Source organism: Ptychodera flava, chromosome 18 (assembly GCF_041260155.1).
Source record: "Ptychodera flava strain L36383 chromosome 18, AS_Pfla_20210202, whole genome shotgun sequence".
In the NCBI taxonomy this organism is placed as follows: Eukaryota; Metazoa; Hemichordata; class Enteropneusta; family Ptychoderidae; genus Ptychodera; species Ptychodera flava.
The window spans coordinates 13,890,898-13,913,732 of NC_091945.1; the positions used below are offsets into that span (position 1 = coordinate 13,890,898).

Sequence of the window (22,835 nt, forward strand, 5' to 3'; positions counted from 1 at the left end):
GTCATGCCATTACAACAAAACAATTCTATTGTGCATGATTTCGACAAACAATTACACTATATGAGTAATCATTTGATTTGCATGCTAACAGGATGTACACTGCGAAAATAGACACATTACTCAGAAAAACGAGCATTTACATGAAAAGAAGATCGCAAATAAGTGGATCATGTAGGTTTTTCCAGTCTTGGACTCTCTCAAAAACGTTTCCATATTTACCTAAGCATATTCGACCATCTCCTGCAAAGCCGCTCCAACACATGCAGGTGTATGACCCTTCCGTGTCTGTGCAGTCAGCATTATCTTTGTCACAGTCGTGTGAACCATCTTCACACTCGTCTTTGTCTGTAAAAAGTAATGCCAAAATACGAGTACGGTGATTAGCATAATTAATGGTATAAGAATGTTCAAATGCCTTAATTGTGAAGTTTTTGAGGCAGGTAATTCGCCTTGGGGTTCAACTAAATAAGTAGCCCCCCCCCCCGCTTCTCATTTGGAGAATATCTTTGTAAACTTAAATAAGACTTTTTGACAAGATGAAAATTGATCAATATTGAGTGACCTTGCACCGGGCTGTGTGAAGAAATGTACAATACAATAAAATACTTTATTAATCTCCGTGGAGAAATTATAACGTATCCCTTTCCTCCTCGCACTTTCCAATTAAAATTTACCATCCACTAATTTTGTCTGTATCTGGCCAAAGTGGCAATAGTAGAGAAGGCAAGTATCGGCATAAGACCTCAAACTAGGAATGTGAATTCATTTCCATCGTTCATCGTAATTTTGATAATCGGTCAGGCCATAAATCGTTTAATCGTGTGCCATGCTATATTAACATTGTGTGACAGAATACGTAATCAGATTAATTACTTTCGCATGCACCGTCGCTGGTACCAACATATCCATTATTGCAATCACACTCGTACGTGCCAAAGTAATTTGTGCACTCTGAGTTGTCAGGACAAGTATCAGGCCTGCTGCATTCGTCGTCATCTGTGATTATAAAACGGAAATGAGATAGCTCATATGTAAATCATTAACGAAGAAAGCATTAAAGCAAAAAATGTTCTCCCCTTGTCGACAAAATATGGCCACGTCGTGACCATCAATATTATACACCAACCATGTCCGTTGGGCAAAGTCCGGAGTCTGAAGAATATTTTGACCCTTTTTCTCATTACCTATACCCGTTTGGCTTTCAAAAGAGCGGATTCGAAGCGTCATAAACGTCATTGTCAAGTTTAGTGTATTAGTACACGAACATTGCGCTACAAATTACTGATAGACAAGGCAAAGCATCTATACCCGGCCAGATCTAAAAGTCACGCCCGGTCTCATTTTGTATGCTCCGTGTTTTCTCAAATGTGCACGGAAAGATTCTGACCAATCAAAAGTTACTAGTCGACTGACGGCGTTAAGTTAATTATGATTGGTAAAATTAAATTGTTTTTGTAATATATATATATATATATATATATATATATATATATATATATATATATATATATATATATATATATATATATATAACAGGGGTTTCATTAAGTTTTGAAGTAGGGAGCCAGAATAATAAAGTAGGCGGCTTGCAGCTGCCATGACCACAAAGCGGTCGTCGGGGGAGGGTCCGGGAGGGGGTGTTCCCCCTCCCGGCCAAAGGCCGGAAACTCTAATGAGCTAAAATTCACTTTTACAGCTCACCGCCGGTCACTTAATTTCTAGTATTTTCGGCAGAATTGTCAGCAGTGTTCCAGGGCAATTTGTGCTCATATCATAAAAGCCGTTTTCCTGGGAGGTTAGGCCTAAATATGATAATTCATAAATCTGATAATGTTGCCGATATCTTAAACAAAGAAAACTGAAGTCTTAGAATCTAAGAACCTCCATGCTCTTTGGAGATAAACTATAATAATGCACTATCATTAGGGCCTAATGATATAAATGTGATATTGTAGATATATTATACAGTGCTACATCTGGACAGGGGATTGGGGATTCCCCCTATGTTGTAATGTTGGCACCCCAATTAATTTATCAAGACGGAACCAGCACCCCCAATGAAATGGTGCCAGTCACACCTTAGAGTTACAAGTAGAACACATGAACTGGTGAAATCCCCCGAAATTTGCTGTAAAGGGGGAAAATCCCCCTTGTTGATGCCATCCTGGATGAAACACTGATATTTTAATTTTATTTATTTATCATAGACAAAAAAATACACAGAAAAAAGGGGGGACACAAACTATAAAAAACTAATACACAATAGAAATGGAAATATCAGACAGAGAAACTTTAAAAGCAATCAGAAAAAAGTCTTTTCCGGAAGAGGCTACCACACATAATATATGTATTGTACCAGCACTAATAAGAGAATTTTCACTATTCATCAGCCTCATATAATATACTATGAGCACAGTAAACGAGAAATGTTTCATGAATGTACTATGTTATGCTTAAAATTAAGAACCCTGATGTTATGTATGGAATCTGTAGATGAAGAACTTTTATACCACTAGAGAGGTAAAAAGGATAATTTATTTATCAAGAATGATAAAAAATGACAGTGATTACCATATTTCGCAAATAGAATCAAAGACCCTCAAGGTTATTTGACTATATGGGTATGCAAAGTAAGAACCTTGATATAGGATATGAAAATTTGTACGTTCAGAAGCTCACATTGAATTTAAGCTGACGGTCGATTTTGAAGTGAATTTAGAGGTCTGATCGTATTTTCAACCACTTTGGGCGCATTCTTATTGGCGTCGATAGACCGAAAAGCGGTACATATCATACCTCCAGCTGGTTATAAACGTTCAGGTTTACGCCTACCGCAATGCAACGCACGTCGGCTTACTAAAATTCGAACTGTAATCCGGAAGTTTTTTCGTGAGAAAAATCAGGCCATTGCCTTTGAAAACATTTTAAATCCACGTAATTATTCTACTCTTATTTCTCGGTGCACTTCAAAACCGAAGATCGTACAGCAAAACTTGACCTGGCGATCGCTTCCGTCTTCATTTGTTCATCAAAACATTTTGAATTGAGCTTATGACGGCCGACAGGTGTAGTACGCACGTTTTCATTGGCGAACTTGAAGCTGACCACATACGAATGAGCAATTCAAGTAGCCAATGGAATCGTCCGTTACGATTCCGAGTTTTATTGAGGAAGTATACGCAGGACCGTGCTGAAAGCGTAGTAATCGCTCGTCTTCTAAACTGAGCCGTTGAATAGTTTGATTACACAGCTTGTGATACTTGTCCGTATCATTTTAGAAGGTAAAAATATTTTAGCGATGAAAGAGTTAAAATTTTCCAAAAGAGAAGCCGGCGAAATCGTGATAGTAATCGGTCAATTTCGCCGGCTGCCGGCTCTTAATGAAACCCCTGATATATATAGCAGAGGCAATGGATAAATATTTGCGTTACTCACCGTCACAGTTGACGCCGTCTCCAATAAAACCGGTTATGCACTGACATCGATACGATCCCGGCGTATTGGTACAGTTTGCGTATTGATTACAAGGACTGACAGCAGAATCAGCGCACTCGTCAATGTCTGTCAAGATAAGAAAAATTAGTGGTATCTATATGTGTTTAAGATAAAATGTGCCTCGAAACTGAAAGACTAAAACTTGTGCTCAAACTTTTCTCGGTGAATCTTTCAACCATTCTCTTTCCAAATCAACAATAAAAATCGGGGTCGCCGTGCAAATTCTGGTGCTAGAGAAATGAATTACTCAAAATTTACCGATCTTCGAAATTCAACATGGCTGCTGTCCCTGTGTTACCTCTATGGAAAAAAATAAAATTTTCGTTTTTCGTAGGACTAAGACTGTGAAAAGTTTTCTTAAACCACGAACTTTAAAATGAACCGTCACAAGTGGTAGATTAGAAAAGATTGTAAAAGTTAGAGATTGCGAATATCTGTCCCCGAGGCTACAGCAACTCTATGGTTATGGTACAAGAAATGAGGGACCGCAGCCAGAGTGATGTAAACGTTTTGTTGAAGCTTTAGTCCTGTAGCTCAGAAATACAGCAGGGAAGAAGAGTGATGACGTAAGCGCTATTTGAACGAATCAACAAGGGTATGCTTGTTGGCGGCCAACCTGATACAATACAGGCCATTTGTCGCGGGCTTATACATGTACTTCATATGAAGAGATAAAAATATTGATCCTATGTAACAAAGTGCCAACTTGTCAAAAGAATATACATGTAACTGATGATGAGAGAAGTGTTAGTGGTATCTTACACTCCTTACTTTTGTATCTGTACTACTTATAGAGATAGTATGTTGAAATGTAACGGCAAAAGTTATTATATATTGAACATCGACTTTTGTTCTATTGTGGCTATTTTGACATATTTAATTCAACATGTATCTTCCATACAAAATCAATGGATGACATCGGCTGTTCCGACAACCCTGATCAAATTAAAATAATGATTATTTGGCTACCAAACTGTTTTATATAGCTTTTGTAAAATAAATGGTTTACTCCCATGATCGTAACCAAAAGACGAGTCGGACGACAAGATGTAGACAATATGTCTAACATTGTTGTTGACAACTTGATTTTGTCTGGCCATTAATTTAATTTCAAAAATAACGTCGCGTAGGGATTTTGATCAAAATCTTTGATTCTTTTCAAATATTTTATGTACCTGAGTAAATCACTTGGCCAAATTATAGCGTTTAGCGTTTGAAACAACACGGTCTTTCTCAGGGGAATGCCCACAACTTAATGAAGCTACTGGACTGCCCAGAATTGTGTTAGTGTTTAAAATTGTCCTGTGTTGTCTTCACAGCTTCGCCAAATTTTTGTTAAAGAAGCGTACGACATCGAGGTTACAGCATTGGTCATTCTACAAACCTGTACATGTATCATTTACACGGGTATAACCAGCCCGACAAGCACAATCGAAGCCGCCATCCTGGTTGACGCAGATTTCAAGTTGACTGTTGCAATCATCCAATCCATCTTGACATTCGTCAATATCTGTGATAAAAATAAGCAAAAGGCGGAGTATAGTAGAGTAAACGTGGACAACTGGGATGAAGTAAGAATTTTACACCCCATTTTATTCATTTATCTACATGAAGCGAAGGAAAAATTAACCATCCATGTAACTAAAGTATAACCCTGACCTATATACGAACTCACGCATGCGCAACAGGGGTTTGGCGCAGCAGTGCATTGTCCTGAACTAAGCGGGGAAATTCCCTGCTGAGCATGTTTATACACGTTCCGAAGGTGTACGGGAAATTCCGTGTGAGTCATCACCATCAAACTAGCCTATATAAAGGAGCCCGTTGTCAGTCCGGCGGTCGCGGAGTCTAGCTGATGTTGAACACGAAGTTCCTATCGGTACGAACTTGTTCACCCGATAGATAAAATTTTAGTAATTTCCTCTGAACTTAAAATATGACGAAAGACCATTACTTCAAACAAAATGAGACGTTTCAGATGAATGGTACTGATATCTAAAGTGTTCACTCTTTTATCTCTACGTACAAATGTAGTTCCTAAGTCGTTCTCTATTCTATTCCCACCAACAAAACATTCAATACTCATTTCCCCTCCCCGATCTTTATCGATACTTATAATAATATCACAAGTTGTTCTGTTATCTGTTTTCATAGCATAATATCCAACCAAATCGTCAAATTCATCTCCCGTAGCTAACTTTACACATCTAATGAGAACTGTACCATGTTGAAGTATTTTCATATTATCAGTCATCTGTTGATTTACAGTCTGTAAAGTGAGAACAGCTGCCTCATCACGACACTTTTAAGACCCAGTTTCTTTAAAGTTGTGTCCCAAAATAATCTAACTGGAACTCCGCTAGCTGTATACGAGCAATAATTCTCCCCCTCGTTTATCCACCTTCTTAGTGTATTATCTGCCTTCATTATTGTATTAAGAGGACTAATTTTAAGATGAATTGGTATACCAAGAAGTGCAATGTATGGATTCGTAGGAGTAAGCCAACTACGAAAATCTAGCAACTTGTACTTGTTAACATTGCTATCGAAATAAATAACATTTGAGTTCCTGGTGGTTCAGCAACACCTCCTGCAATTTCACTACCCAATATATCTAAGATGTTACGCGGCACATTATAAGGCATGAATTTCTGACTAGCCGAATCCCATGTCAGAGCAAAAGGAGTAGAATCATTCGAAGCCTTTGTGGCGTCAATTACAGTTTCATCAATGTCTTTAAGTTCGGAAAATTCTACAGCATGCTCGTGGGTGGCGCCGCGGCATTGGCTAAAACGAAATATTTTTCGCGGTCTTTATAACGAAGGACGTAATCCTTATTATGATTAGCAGCCATCTTAGTATTATTGTTAACTTTAACATCACTCAGATCTTCAAGCTCAAGATTTTGCATACGAATTGTACCTAGACCGAAGCCACTTGGATCAGACATACTCCGTAGGGACCTATATACAGTGAAAATTAAAATAATACCTTGTAATATACAATACACAGTCATGGCTTCAGCTATAGGAATGACAGTTCTCGGTGCTGTATTAAATGCAACGGCATTCACAGGAGGAAATATTATCGGACAAAAGCTTTCCGGTAATGGTGACGCTCTTATTGAAGAAAAGGTCCGACATGATAAAGCATTAGAAAAATTTGAACATGATCGCAACGTCTGGTCAGAAAAAAGATTACTCAGGCTGACTGGGAAAGAGAAAATCAGGCAAAGGATGCACATGCTGCGGCAGAATTAAGAGATACAGATGCAGAAATCCTGGAAGAAGCAGAAGCGGTGCAAAGCAACTCTACGTCAAGTCCAGCGCAAGCGTTAGCGCAATTCTCAGATTATTATCAACCCAGTCCTGAGCAAAAGAAATATGAAATGATATATATTGCTGGAGGATTGGTCGTGGGATGGTTTATCTTCCGATAGGGTTCCTTCGGAACGCACCGGCCCCGCTTCGGGACTACAATAATCAATACAAAAGCTAATTGGCCAGTTATTGAAATCGATCATGTTCCCATCCTGATCTGTTATCCAGATACGCATTGAATTCATGTAATCTCCCCCTTTCTCAATGGCATAGAAATTGCTCCGTTTTTAAAATCGTAAGTAACCTTTTCACTTATTTCTCTCGTATCCCGGATGGGAAGTATTTGTAAACAGTTCGATACTTTCCCCTGTATGTATCCTCCGGAGGCACCCGAACCAAATGAAACATAATTTCCAGTAACATCGACTACATCTGAATGAACTATATATTAGTGACTGTTAAGAAATCCACTTTCTTCGGACTAATAGTACTTTTTATAACTGGGTTGTCCTCAGGTTTATCTGAAAAACCAACTACGTTGGCAAAGCTACCTGTAGCATTGAAATAAACTTTAACATCTTTAGCCAAAGTTAGAAGAACGTGGTTTGTCGGCAGATGTTTTTCAAAATTAATTTTTTGCTTCAACCCGATTGCTTTGTTTAACGTATCGATATTGTAGTTACCTGGACGTATGATTTAGTCTTCTTCGGTTGGTCACCTTCTTGATATTTTATTACATTATTCGTTGATGTTATGTTATGCCATGAATTATATAGTCCGCACTCTAGCAGTCTATCTTCGTAAACTGTGTCGTGTCAATACAAGGGTAAAAATTAACAGTGACTGGTTCACCTGTTTGGCTTTCAATCCAAATGATCATTGTTGTACGTTGTATATATTACTAAGTATAATTTTTGATGAATATTATTATTACTAAGTATAAGGTTCTGCAGGAATAATATTTTTCTGTTCAAGGAGATCTTTGGTTGCTACCGCGGCAGCAGTCGCACCGCCTAATTTTGCCAATCGAGTCAAATTGGTCGACTTGGATCGCCAACCTCTATTTTCAGAAATTTGCTGGAGATCATAAGATATCCATCGCAAGTCCTGCGATTACAATACCATCGTACATTGTGTTTACAACTGTTTTAATATCCATGATTGCTGACTAGTATATAAAATAAAAATAAAAATAAAAAAATATGGGAGTTAATCCATCTCATACAATGTAGAGGAGCTGGAAACCTCCCCCTCCCCTCCCCCTCCCCTCCGTCGGAACTGTTCTGGAGGGAACCGCTACTGGCTCTGTTTTTTCCGCTTTCTGGGGAGGCCGAACGGGACAGGGGGTATGTCGAGCACGCCCCCAATATAGCCCTAATGCAGTCAATGAAACTCCCACAATTCCTAAAACAAGATAACATTTATTATACCAGCGTGAATTATTATCACACTGTTCTTTCATTGTAGGCGGTAGGCTTATACAGTTTGTCGCTACCGCATCGCTCCCCCCCTCCCCCCTCTCCCCCCTCCATTGCTTTTAGTTTCTTCTCCTTGTTTTGCCTGTTCCATTCCGCTAATTTCTTGCCCGCAGCAACTCTCCCTGGATGCTTCGGCGGCATTGTAACTTTCTCTATGTTGCGCTGTGACGGAGTCGGGAAGGTCGTCGTTTGCGGTGTGGAGGTCGTTTCCGTTTGCTGAGTCGGCGAAGTTGAATCCATTTATTTCAGGTACTATATTAAACCCGATTTTTTTAAAATTTAAATGTTTACCTGTAATTAAACCGGTGGAAACTAGAGCAAGTATGGGTCCCCACGTGTAGGCTATCCGTCCTGATAATCGTTTTATTTCACTGTTTAGAATAAAATCCTTTTTAAGATCAGTGGCATAGTTATCTCGGTCATCGATTGGAACTACCTGACTGATTGCGCGGGCTCCTAGATCTATGAAACTTTGAGTGATATTATCACTTATAAGAGAACTGTATTTCGCTTCATAGACTTTAAATGCTTTATTCACCGTTTCATCTCCCCATTTTTCTACGTCAGCAATTGAAATCTCCTTACCAAAAAATAACTTACTTTGACCACTTGCGATGGCCCAGAGTATTTTTTCACGCTTTGTTTCTATTATGGATCGAGCGTCTGAAGGTAGTTCCGAAGACCCTTCGGAACGCGTATTTGCCGCTGCCGATGACTTTATTAAATTCTCCATTGTTTGCAGTATGTTATCTATTCTTAGTAAAAAATAAAAAATTCGTTTAAACCTGAATCCGAAATATAATATTAACATGGTCTGGAATGTTAGTATGATTCCGAAGTATGGAAAATTCTCCTCCATTTAAATCTATCTGTATATAGAAACACAAATCATGAGTACAGACTTATTCCCAGTTGCTTTTCAATTGAATAAGACGAGCGTACCGACAGTACAGCATGCTGATTCCCCCCCTTCCAAACCGAATGGAGGAATAAAACCTATTCTCATGGACTTAGAAATATATGTAACGCCGACAGAAAAATTTACTTTTCATCCACGGGATATATTTAAAGATAACGTAATCACTCATCGATCAGCTAAAGAAAGTAATGTCTGGCTGGGCGGCCCAAACATGAAATACTGGGACCAGCAATTAAATTTCGCCGTATGGTGCAGCACTACTGGTTGTGGTATATCATTCGCCCATCTCTTCGATAAGAAATTTCCGCCGCAAATACGATCATTCTGTCGTTTTCATGTATACTTTACAATACGTCGTATCCTTCACGAAATGGGCGTTGCACTTCCAGACGATACCCCCACCTTCAAAGCGGGCGACAATCCGTACAATCTCGTCCAATATGAACTTCTCTGTACAGAATTTGGAAATATAAGTCCAACGAAGTCCGACTTTCGTTATCGAAAAGGTCAAAATAAGGGTCTTGGTTATGGATATGAATATTACACTAATCGTGGGCCTGTTCGACAGCCAAAAGCGATATACAACGGTCGGGACTTTTTCCTCTCCGCCGACGGAGGCGTTTTCTATACACATACCATTTTTGGAAAGAAAAAACATGTACTACCCGACAAAGACAGACCACACTATTATTTCTTCCGAAATGATGGATCGGAGGGACAATACAATAGTTTCATTCCTCTGAAGGGAGACTCGGGACTAACAAAGGCCGGTCTCGCCCGCCTCAATGAAAGCCTTGAAGCCTACGTATATTGCATACTTGGTGCACAAGCAAATATTCGTAGTACCATAGTGGGCGATACTGGCAGTGCAGAGCAAGTCCGAAAAGAATTCGGTGTTCTCCTCGAAGATGAAATTCGTAATACCGACAAAGTAATTAGTTATAGGCGATATCAAGACACAATAATGAATACTGGTGTAAAACTTGATATGGCAGTTTCACCCAATTTACTTCTCTTACCGTCTGAGATGGTCATCCTTTCGGGCCCGGCAATCTCGGGTTATAATAATGAATTGCAATACGCTACAGAATCTATGTCCTTCGGGGTGAACGGTGATATAAACACGGAAGTTCGAGAAAGTGCTGTACACGAGATGGAAGGGAGGGGGGATCCCGTGAAGTGGCAGGACGAGTCCGGAGAGTCACCTCACAATGACACGACTCGGATTCGGTCCCCTCCCCTCCCCTCCCCGGAACGGGCAGCAGCCGTGACCAGCGTAGACCCTATTCACGAATATGGTAAAATTGGTTTGTTATCTTTAGCAATATTCATTACTATTGTAGGTACTGGAATAAAGTCACTAACTATATAGATCCAGAGGAAATGTCAATATACGTAACCCCACCATTCAACATGATTATAACTGGACCGACATATTCTGGCAAAACAGAATTTATGTTGGACCTCCTCACCGGTCCGTACTTAAGGAAATTCGAATATGTGATATTCATTTGCCCAACATTCATGAATAATAAAGCGTATAATAGAAGATTCATTTTCACCGATGATAATGTGTTTATATTTCCAGTCGGACTCGATGCAGTGGATGATACATTAACCTACGTGCATAAAGAATGGGCTGGAACGAACACTTTAATAATCCTCGATGACTGCGCCTCGTCCAAAGATATGAAGAAGCGCAGTAACGTTTTAGTCCAACTTGGTTTCAGCGCAAGGCACGACGGATTATCTGTCTGGGTTCTGACTCAACAATATACTAGTATTAGTAAACCATTCAGGGAAAACATACAAATGTTAGTACTATTTTACACACCGAACAAGATAGACAACAAAACTATTATAAAAGAATATGGAATGGAGGTGTCAGAACGGGAAGCCGTGGGCCTAATCAAGCAATTGAAAAGTAGGCCATTCAGTAAACTAGTATTTCGTTTACGGCATCCGTATAGTATGAGATTTATAGAGGGTCCGGTGGCCGCCGATTTTGGTACTATATAGATGCCCTCCGTACGACATAAAATTTTTTCGTATAATATAGCAATTATGGAAGCTGAAGGCACTCTTAGAGAATTATATTACAACCCGAAAACTGGTTTTGGAGGTGTACAAAAATTGTATGACGCAGCACGGGCCAGCGGACTAAAAGTTACTAAGAAAGAGGTGCAGGAGTGGTTAAAAACTCAGCTAACTTATAATCTACATAAACCGGTACCTCGTACTCGTGGGGGTGCCTTCCGGGGCGGCCGGCGCGTTTTTGTAACATCGATAGACTCTCAATGGCAAGCGGATCTCGTGGAATTCCCTCCCCCATTCGCAAAAGAGAACCGTAACATTCGATACATGCTAACAGTAATAGATGTGCTAAGCAAATATGCATGGGCCAGACCGATACAGTCAAAAACAGCTGATGATACGTTACAGGCGCTACAAGACGTGATTAAGAAATCCGGGAGAAGGCCCGACAAACTTCAGACAGATGAGGGGCGGGAATTTACTAATCGAAAAATGCAGGGGTGGCTCCAGGAGTCAGGCATTCATTGGTTTCACACCTACAGTGACAAAAAAGCTAGCGTCGTTGAACGTTTTAATCGGACCCTCAAGACGATGATGTGGAAATACTTTACATACAGACAGACACGTTCCTGGCTCCCCATTCTACCCCACCTTCTCGAGAATTACAACAACACCGTTCATGGAAGTATCAAAATGAAACCCAGGGACGTAACAGAGGACAACGATTGGCAGGCATTTTATACACTATTCGGTCCTGAGTTGGCAGCCGGGGGAGTTAACCCTGAATTCAAGCCGGGAGAACGGGTCCGAATTACAAAATACAAGACCACTTTTAAGAAAGGATATTTACCAAATTGGACAGAGGAGATTTTCGTAGTTTCAAAAGTTGTGTACGCAGCTGGCTTGGGAACGCCACCAGTTTACAAAATAAAAGATCTGAATGGAGAGGAAATACTCGGCACTTTCTACTCCGATGAACTTCAGAGCGCCCTTTCGGACGAGCTGTACAGAGTAGAACGAATTTTGAAGACGAAAAAAATTAGAGGAAAGAAATATTATCTGATAAAATGGCGCGGTTATCCGGAAAGTTTCAATAGTTGGGAGCCAGAGGAAAATGTTATTAGTACTACGTAAGTACTTCGTAAGTTCCTGTGCTGGTACTTGTCAAGTACTACGTAAGTTCCTGTCCATGGTACTTGTCAAGTACTACGTAAGTACTAACGTAAGTATTTACGAAAGTTATTCAATAAGTACCATGGAAAAAGTCTTAATTCTTGAAAGCCGAAAGTGTCAGTTTACCACCCCACTTCCACCCCCCACCTGGCCAAGTATTTATCATGTACTGTCGTAAGTAATGTTCACTTACTGCATCTTGTCTGGCCGTATGTGGATGAGGTGGTACCCCCTCAGTTCCTCCGGAGGCACATATTAAGTTTGCAAGATCTTCAAAACGACTTCTCATGTTACCACAGTCCGTTCTTTCGAGTCCCCCTTTTTCAGCTTTATTGATAAGTTCCGGTTGAAGTATAATGTACACAACTGACATGAGCCATAGACAAGTAACTTCAAAGTCCGGTGTTACAGAACCGTAGGGTTTCATAATGTCAAGTGCTCGTAGGTCAAACGAAGCATTATAAGCACACACAGATTCACAAGCGTTAAGAAGTTTGTGTAGGTTCTTTAGTGAGACTCGAGGTTGTTCTAGTTGTTCTTGACCAGGTGGGAAGTACGCTTTTTCAAGTTCCTCCTCCTTGAAACCGTCTATTAAAAATCCTTGGCCACAGCTATCGCGTGAGCTGCCCCATGCAATTCCAAAGTCAAAAGCTCGTGGATATTCTACTGGTCCGACTGTCTCAGTATCAATTGTTGGATTAAGTATATTCTTGAGAACGAGGGGGGTAAGAGCGTTCCGAATTACCAAACATGGAAGTCTGTAGTCGTGGCAAATTTCTAAGAAAGTCTGTTTGAACTTATTGTGAATCTCTTCTAGTTCTTCTAAGGCGACTATTTCGTACGACCTGGCTCGAGTCAACACATTCCGCCTGCAATAATCCCAAGGCATATCTTTGAATATGATAATGAAACTGGGTAAATGGTCAAATGCTCTAGAAACAATCTTTTTTTCTTCCGTTGCCACGCCCCGGATTCGAGAAAAAGTTAGATGTTGAATTATGGAAGAGTCACAAATAATGTAGCGTTCCGAAGGGATGCCCTCCTCCTCCCAGCCTGACATTGTAAACTAAGCGTATGTTCTATAAACTGGTTCTGAAAATCGACAATCGAAACGTGGCGCCCATTATAAAAGTCGGCAATGTTGCTGGAAAAACTAGTGTCAAATTCTGGTACGTGATACGGATCCAAATTTATTGCATCGTAACTCTTACCACTTCCAGTTGGTCCATTTATGAATATGTATGACATTTTGGGATACTATATCATAGAAATTTTTTTAAAATTTTTTTTTATTAAGATATATACGATAAGACAATGACAATCCTTTCTATTTCAGATGCAATAAAAATACTTGAAACCGGAGAAAACATCAAAATTGATGATGGAGGCAAATTAGTATTTGGTGAATATGTAGATCCTTTCATATACGTAGACAGTGAGCTAGAAGTAGTTTTCAACATCGGACCTAAATATGGTTCGGGAGGAGATCCAGCTACATGTGATGGGGTGTGTGTCAGTTGGCAACTGAGTCTTCAAAAGTTTACTGATTTAATAATATTCCGTACCCTAGGTGAAAGTTTCGATGCATCTACTGCTAAAAGTTATGCTCTAAGCCTGGCCGCTCACTCCAAGAATAATTCCTGCGGATTTTACAATCCATCTAAAGTGTATCAGAAGCGAGGGAGCGGGGCGCAGCCGGGCATGAGGTATTTTAAATTTCAGTTTAAAGAGGGAGAGGGAGAGGGAGAAATCACGATTTCGCTACATGTATTGATATGGTTCAAGAAATTGACTGCGGTTTTAAAAACAGTGAGTCCGTTACTACCAGTCCGAGAAAATCCTGCTATTGTACCTCGTAATATCCGAAAAGGTAGTAAGATAGAATTCTTAGCATTTAAACCGCGCTTAAGTAAGCGTGCTCTTTCTTTCACTGTTGAGAGATTAATATTTTGTGCTGCGCCTAATAAACCAGAAATTCAAGATGTGGAAGAACTAGTCGACTTAGAAAGATTAGGCGAGATATATAAACAAATAAATGCTGCCAAAAATATTATAGTGGATTTTGATGACCTATCATAGAATAATTATTTTTCATTTTAAAAATTTTAGGATAGTATATATCATAAAGATTATTATGGCCCGTCGATTACATACAGCATTCAAGGGAGCAGTTTTACGAAAAGAATTTCCTGAAGTCAAGCGAGTCAAGGATATCGGGGAGCTGGTGGATATTGAAGGTATGGTCAAAGGGGGAAAGATGTACTCTGTTTATACCGAAATGGAAGTCAAATTATCGGATCCGAAAACTGGTAATACACAACCGCGTACATTGTATGTTAAATTAAAAGATACATACACAAAAGATGTAAGAGGGACGGATGTGGGACAACAATTAATAGATCGCTACGACCTTATGCTTGATACAATTGAAAATGTTGAGGGTTCTGGTCTCGTTCTCGAGGAGATACTTAATTTGAAGTAATTCTAGTAGAAGTTTTACTCGGGGCTGGCGCAGTCCAACTTCCCAGATGGTTAAAAAATAAGCATTGTGTGAGCGATCTGGTGCTACCTTCGGGCAGCGAGAACTGTTTTCAATACGCCATCGTAGCAAGTTTAAAGTTGGCCGACCCCGAGTTTCGTGAAAAGAAATGTGGTCAGGTAAGGAGAAAATGGAATACGTACGCCCCATTTATTGCTGACTACTGTTGGGAAGGTATTCCCACGCCCACGCCCGCCGATCTGACTGTATTCAGGCGCTTCGAGCAGCAAAATCCAGGCATCAAACTTCAAGTATTTCAGATCTACGAAAATGATCCCGCTCCCCGTCCGACATAACTGTGTTATATAGTGCCCTGGCGGAGCCCCTGACGGAACCGTTCCGATAGGGGAAGGTGAAGCCCGTTCCGAAGGCGGAGCCCGTTCCGAAGGTGATAGGAATCAAATAGCAAATATCTTACTGATAGTTGGCGAAGACGGCGGCCGTTCTCACTTCGTACCAATTACTGCGGAAAATCGCCTTCGTAATTCTCGTACTAATCGAAAGAATGAGCGCAGACGGAAGTGTATTTGTATGGTTTGTAAAAGAGGTTTTAAGTCAACAGAAGAATTAGAAAAACATCAGGTATACTGTGGAACAGACACTGCCCAGCCAGATTTTCCTAAGGAAGTGTGTCAATTTGAAGGACATCGGAAGAAGTTCCTTCTCCCTACGTCGTCTATGCAGATACTGAGGCAATTATTGAGAAGGGGACCGGCCGGCACATTCCAATTTGTCTTTCGTATGTTATGGTGGAACGGGGGTGGGGAGGATCGCGGACCTCTTCGGAACGAGGCCGACCCACTGTTTATGGTAAAAGAACATTCACAGGTCTCTCCTGTGTTACAGACTTTCTAAAGGATATGAAAGAACGGGCCGAGTATTATTCTAAATCGTATTATTGGAAAATAATACCGATGAGGGATCCTTCTAATTACCGGCGCGACGGATGTGATCCAGTCTGTATTGCATGTGGAGAGCCGGCAGGATACCGAGTAGTGAAGGAGGAGGCGACTTTTTATTGCGAAAGGATGCCGGCCGTCGAGAACCATTCCTATCTACTTTCACAACCTCAAGGGATACGATGGTTCTTTTATTTGAAAGAATTACATGAAATCGTTACCGAAGGAGATGCTGACGCCGGAGGGGGTTCCGGACCAGAGCCTAAAATTATAGCTAAGACGAGCAATGGAGGAATTATGGGTCTCTCGAAAACATTTATTTTTCACGCCTCAATTGTTGTTGCTGGAGGGAAGAGGGAGACAAAGAAACGTTTCTTTTCTATAAAGTTTATGGATAGTGCTCAGTTGATGATGGGGTCATTGGCGAAGTTGGCAACGACTGTGCCGGACCACGGATGGACGGCAGTACCACTTACGTACCCGGACATTCAAAGGGCGAAAGGTTTCTTCCCCTACGAATATTTAGACTCGGTTGACAGACTGGGAGAGGGGGAGCTCCCGGAGAGGGAGGAATTTTATAGCGAATTGACGGAAGAGGGGATTTCAGAGTCCGATTATGAACATGCTTTGCGAGTGTGGGACGAAGTTGGATGTAAGACGATTCGTGATTATATGGAATTCTATTGTGAGACTGACGTTCTACTTCTTGCAAATATATTTGAAAATTTTCGCGACACATGTTTAGAAGCATATAAGTTAGATCCGGCCCATTACATGTCAGCGCCTGGCTTGACATGGGATGCTATGTTACTTTACACGGGTAATAAATTTGGGCTCATTCAAGATGCTGAGCAGATGACTTTCGTACAACGGGGAATACGAGGCGGTATCAGCCAGTGTAATTCATTATTTACAGACAAATCATCCGGCTTACGCCGCCGGCGGGAATTACGATCCAGAGAAACCGGTGACCGAAATAAAATATCTCGATGCAAACAATCTCTACGGCTGGGCAATGAGTCAACCAATGCCTACGGGCGGACTTCATTGGATGAAGATAGAATGGGAAGAAGGGGGCGGAGCCGGAGCCGAGGGCGGAGCGTGGGGACCTGGTTCCACCTTTCCACCAAGTTTTCTAGAAGTAGACTTAGAATACCCAGCCGAATTACATCTAGAACACAGCGATTTGCCATTAGCACCGCATCACTATGATTTCCGAGGCAGGGCGGTCGACTGATTACAAGTGTGATGGATAGAGAGTCCTATGTCTTACACTACAAGTTGCTGGAATTCTATCTTCGGATGGAATGAGATTGAAAAATATTCATCGGGTGCTTGCTTTCGATGAAGCTCCATGTCTCGCGAAATATATCGACTTTAACACTAAAATGAGGGCAAAGGGGAGGACAGATTTCGAAAAGAATTTCTATAAGCTGATGAATAATGCAATGTTCGGTAAGACAATAGAAGATGTTCGAAAGTACAGAGACTTTAAATTTGTTTCGGACTGGAACGGCACGGATAGTGGACGTAAAAAGATTCAGAAGTATAATCCAAAGATGAAACATATAACTTTCATAACTTCCGAAGAGGATGGCGATTCCTGCGACAGTGCCCTACTGGAACTGAAAACGGATGAGCATAGATATGTAAAACAGTTTTCATCGGCGCCGCAGTACTGGAACTTTCTAAGCTGCTTATGTATGAGACGCATTACAATTACTTTCGGACCCAGTTCCCTGGAATACGATTAGCCTACATGGATACTGACAGTTTTGTTTACAGTGTGCCGATCCCGAACGCCTCCCGGACGGCTCACGCGTCAGCACTTTCAATGATATAGTTCGGAAAGATGTGGAAAAGAATGGTGAGAAGTCTATATATGATACTAGTGGGATGAGCGGACCCAACTTTCCGAAGATTAATAAAAAAGTGATAGGTAAATTTAAAGATGAGTTGAATGGTGAACCTATTCTTGATTTTGTCGGCATACGCTCGAAAGTGTATGCTTTTCGAACTCCAACTTCGGAGACGAAAAAAAATAAAGGGGTGAAAGATGTTTGTGTTAGAAAACATTTGAACTTTGAAGATTATAAAGATCTATTTGAAACTGGGAAGGAGCCCGAGCGGGCACAATTTGTGCAGTTTGTTCGGAAAAAGGCTGGAGAAATCCGTAGTGAAAAGCGCAGTAAAATCATGATGGCGCCAAATGATATCAAACGTGTGCAGTTATACAATCCAGACACGGGCGAATGGCTGGCAGAAACATGGCCGATAGGACGGACGACGGGTTTAAAATTGTAAAGACTTAATCTACTATTTTCAATAGAGACCAGGGCATCACTGATAACATAAATGTGGGCAAATATATTATCATTGTGAGCGTCATCGCCACCCCACGCGGTATCTTTCTTCAGGATCTCAAGTTGAATTCCGTCCTTTGTGTTCATTACTTTTAAACCATTTCCATGAAACTCAATATCTTTAAAGCTACGCAGATCGATAAATAGACAGAATTTATTCTTCAAATAATCGGCCTCATCTATATCAATTTCACACCAATCTTTATCTTCAGCAAAATACCGTCGCACCTCTCGCCAAAATTGTCTTGGTAACATCTTCTGAGCGTACACTTTATTTGCAATGCCTTCGATTGATACAGACACAGATTCAATGGAGGGGTTAAAGAAAAGTTCACTGTTCAGTTCTGACTGATTCTGATTTTAGTGAAGAGTATAGCGATACCTCTAATGCTACGTCGTGGTACATTTATATTTTCATTGATAACCGTGTCCGATTCTTTGAATGGGATTGTTCTAAAATAATGTATATGCTCGTAAAGGTAACTTTTTCCACCGTTGTAATAACCAGCAGTTGACCTCGCGAGATCGAGGTCAGAAATTGTCTCGTATTCCATTTGAATGTTTTTTAATTTATAATTGGTTGTAATCAGTTTATTACTGACAATTAATTGGGGGGCGGGTGCCAACGTAATTTCCCATTCGATATGACTCCCTAACGCTGATGGATATGCAACTCCATGACCTGTTATGAGGGGATGAGTGAGACGAATAGCATATTTTGTTTTATATGTGTCGAAAAGTAAATTATCACCCACGACGGCGGCATCTGCATCGGCCGCGCCACTTCTCAATTTTCTTAGATTTTCGTTCTGAATTCCGTACAGTGTCATGTTCGATCTCTCCTTTTATGTTTGAAGAGATCACGATAGCATTCAATGAGGTTATATTTACTCAAATCGGAAAGTGCCTGGCCCTCAAATGTGAGTTTCATACGCTCCACCAAATTTTTTGCAACATTTTGTACTACACGGGTAGTTCCACCTCCCATTACTTCGAGATCAAAACCAGGTCGAAAGTATCTGGAACTAAGAGTACTCCGCTTTCTAACTTTGGACATCGTATGATAAGTGTCTGGCCTGGATCTGCCTCACTTGGATTATGAGCAATCACATGATGAGTTCTTTCTGACTTCGTTCCATTCGGTATTCGGTTGGTGAAAGTCGGTGATAATGTTCTATCGTACCCCATTTTTCGTGTAATGTATATAGTAGAAGAAAAAAAGAAAATAAATCACATCTTACATTTCACTTCGTGTATATAATAACTTAGAAGAAAAAATCACATCTTTACATAAATATTTCCGTCTGACTGAAAGATAAATCGATTGCCTGTGTCGCGAATCAATCGAAGAACCCAATATTCTTGGAGATGATGAGCCTCCTGGTCATCCTCAGTATCCTGGAATACAGCTATGAATTCTAGTCGCTTAAAGAAGTTAGTCTTTTGACATTCCTTCACGAAAGCTAAAATGTTATGATATAGATTATCATCTTTGAGTCGGACACCTGGATTTGCTCGAAGTATATGTCGATTTACTCGTCGGAGTTTGCACCATTCCAATTCGACGGAGAAACCAAACAGGTCTTTATTTTTAGAAAGAAACTTTGCAATATTCTTTTCACCAAACATGTTGATGCCATATTAGTACATAATTTTATTTATAATGACTAATGTTAATCCAGTTAAAAATATCCATAGCTGTTCTCCAACAAATCCAACAACTGATCCTGCTGTTTTTAAAAGAAAACTGACAAGGGAGCCGATTAAACCTGGTATTGCAGCAGCACTTTTTGCGGCCAAGGTTTTTAACCATTCACCAAATTGCTTTACAATTTCTTTCGCTTTTGTATATACTTTGGGCGGACCTGAACCTCCTGCGTTTGCTCCAGTTCCTGCTCCCCCTCCTCCTCCTCCTACTTTAGTTACAGCCAGGGCAATTGTTGATATTGCCATTCCAAGGGCAGTCAGTATTGCAGCGATTGTAATACCATTTCGTTTAAATAATTCTGTCAGCTTCAGCCTGAGTGACAATTCTGGATCAGAAATTACATCACGAAGAGACCTAGTCGTAGCCAGACTTTCACGTGCCCCACTGATCTTACCATGTTCGTATTCAATTCGATTGTCAACTTTAGCTTCTCTTGTTATGAGTTCAGCTAGTAGTTTTCGGCTTTTCCTTTCCTTGGGTGCTCGTTTCAGGATCCTTTAACTGTTTTTCAACTTCTCTTTCTCTAGCCTTATTTTAACTTTTCGTTGTTAAGCTCGCCAAGATGCATATTCGCAATCTTTAATTCATCATTAAGAGCTATATATTCTGGGTTTAGATTGTTCCATTGTTCGATTTTATTTTCAAAAGCTTGTATTTTATCTGCATTACCAGAAGCATCTTGCCGTAACTCTGTCAGTTTATCTTTGTATATACCCATGTCTTTTGGCGTCATCTTCTCAGCCGGTATTTTATCAGCTATCACATCTTTAGAATGCAATTCACGACTCACATTTTCGGGCTCTGCGCTAGAGCGGCCCCCTAATACTTCTCTCATAAATTCATGTCCTCCTTTTTCTCTCATTAATGTGGACAGCTTATAAAATCCACCTCCTCTATCTTTAGACAGCTTGAGGTTTTTATAATACAGCTTTCCATCCCTAACCTCAGATTCCATAGCCAATACATTTAGTGCATCCGGATCAGTAATTTTATTCTCATCTAAGAATTTATTAACCATTCTTAATTTTCATCTGCTCTAAGTTCAGTCAAACGATCGACCTTTGGGCTAGCAAGGAAAGGATCAGCTTCTGCAAGGGCATTATCATCGTCTATGAAGTATGTTTCAGCAGTAGCGTCATCATCATCATCATTCAAATTTGTATCATCGAAATCCTTGAGTGGTATATCTTCTCCTCCTTCTGCCATATTGTATTTCTATATTACTACAATTATTTTTTATCCCCCCTTACATATACAGTAAAAATGCACATCTCAGTTGTTGAAAGCGTTGAACAATTGGCTGATTACATAGAAAGAACAAGTGCTGCATATCGACGAAGTTATAAATTAATGGGTCGAATTGATATGGCTCTTAATATTACTAAAGGAATTCTTGTAAGCTCTGCTGTAATAGCGGCAATTCCGACAGTTCCGGTTCTTTTAGCTTTAACTCCTATACCAGGTGTTGTTATTGATGTAATACAGGGAAAAACGGGTGTAGCAAAGAGACGAGAGAAGTATAAACATTATTATGTGCAATATAAGCAGCTGCTTACACAAATACAAGAAAAAGGTGCAACCCTTCGGAACGAGGAGGCTCCGGAGTCAGAACTTATTCAGGACATATTTCATCAGGCGCTAGAAATTCAAAAACAAGAAGGATTTAGTCCACCTCTGGAAAGATATTTAAGACATTATGGATTGAATGGATATGAAATTTAGTTCGTACCGATAGGAACTTCGTGTTCAACATCAGCAGACTCTGCGGCCGGCCGGACTGACAACGGGTGTAAAAGTCCCTTTATATAGGCTAGTTTGATGGTGATGACTCACACGGAATTTCCCACCTTCCCACCTTCGGAACGTGTATAAACATGCTCAGCAGGGAATTTCCCGCTTAGTTCAGGACAATGCACTGCTGCGCCAAACCCCTGTTGCGCATGCGTGAGTTCATATATAGGTCAGGGTCATACTTTAGTTACATGGATGGTTAATTTTTCCTTCGCTTCATGTAGATAAATGAATAAAATGGGTGTAAAATTCTTACTTAATCCCAGTTGTCCACGTTTACTTTACTACTGCGGAGTATAAAGAGAAAGGACTTGTTTCAAGATTGCTTCTCAAAAAAACATGCTAAAAAGGAGTTACGTCACTTATGGGGAGTACGCGCCTCGAAAGTGAAAGACTTAAAACTTTTGCTCAAAACCTTTCCTCTCAGTGAATATTTCAACCATCCCCTTACCAAACAAGGAGTAAAAATCCTTAGTCACCGTGCAAGGTTTGGTACATGAGGAACAAGTCATGTCTAGTAGCATATTATGATATACACTGTACCGATATTTGCATATCAAAATGGCCGCCATATGTGTGTTAACTCTATGTAATTAACAAAATTTTCCATTTTTGAAAAAAAAATTAAGACGTCGGGTCAATTTTTTAGTACGCCTAAAGCTTTCAAATGACCCCTCAAGTATTAGATCAGAAACGAATTGTAAAAATTTGAGAGTCTAAATAGATAAACTGCGTCATCAATTGTGGTGTGAGAGGTATTAGGTCTCCTAACAAGTATATTGCCATGATTGCTCACGAATCAATCCCATTACAATTTCAGCGATAAACATTTCCTCAACACACAACATAGTAGAGACAACAGAACTTATACCCGACTGAGCAACATTGTATGTGTTGAAATGTACCATTCGGTCTTTATAGTAGAATTCCCAGTCTTAATATACGAATCAAACCTAATTGCCATTGTTTGTATACGTTTGATAACGCTTGCTCAACGAATTAGTACATGTGCTGACATGACAAGTAAATGACACATACATGTATCTGCTGAGGAGCCATGCGCATGCTCAGTAACAAATACCGTGCACATGACATATGACCACAATAATTTAGAGT

At 40.2% G+C, this 22,835-nt stretch overlaps 1 protein-coding gene across 1 annotated transcript in view; it reads right to left on the minus strand.

The window, feature by feature from the left end:
* LOC139117611 (fibrillin-1-like) overlaps window positions 1-22,835 on the minus strand; it is a 129,015-nt gene that overhangs the window by 18,771 nt on the left and 87,409 nt on the right. The window contains exons 45-48 of the mRNA XM_070680852.1: window positions 4,880-5,005; window positions 3,436-3,561; window positions 874-996; window positions 220-345 (exon numbers count right to left, since the gene is read on the minus strand). Coding sequence (XP_070536953.1) covers window positions 220-345; window positions 874-996; window positions 3,436-3,561; window positions 4,880-5,005 — 501 coding nt within the window. The remainder of the gene's footprint in view (window positions 1-219; window positions 346-873; window positions 997-3,435; window positions 3,562-4,879; window positions 5,006-22,835) is intronic.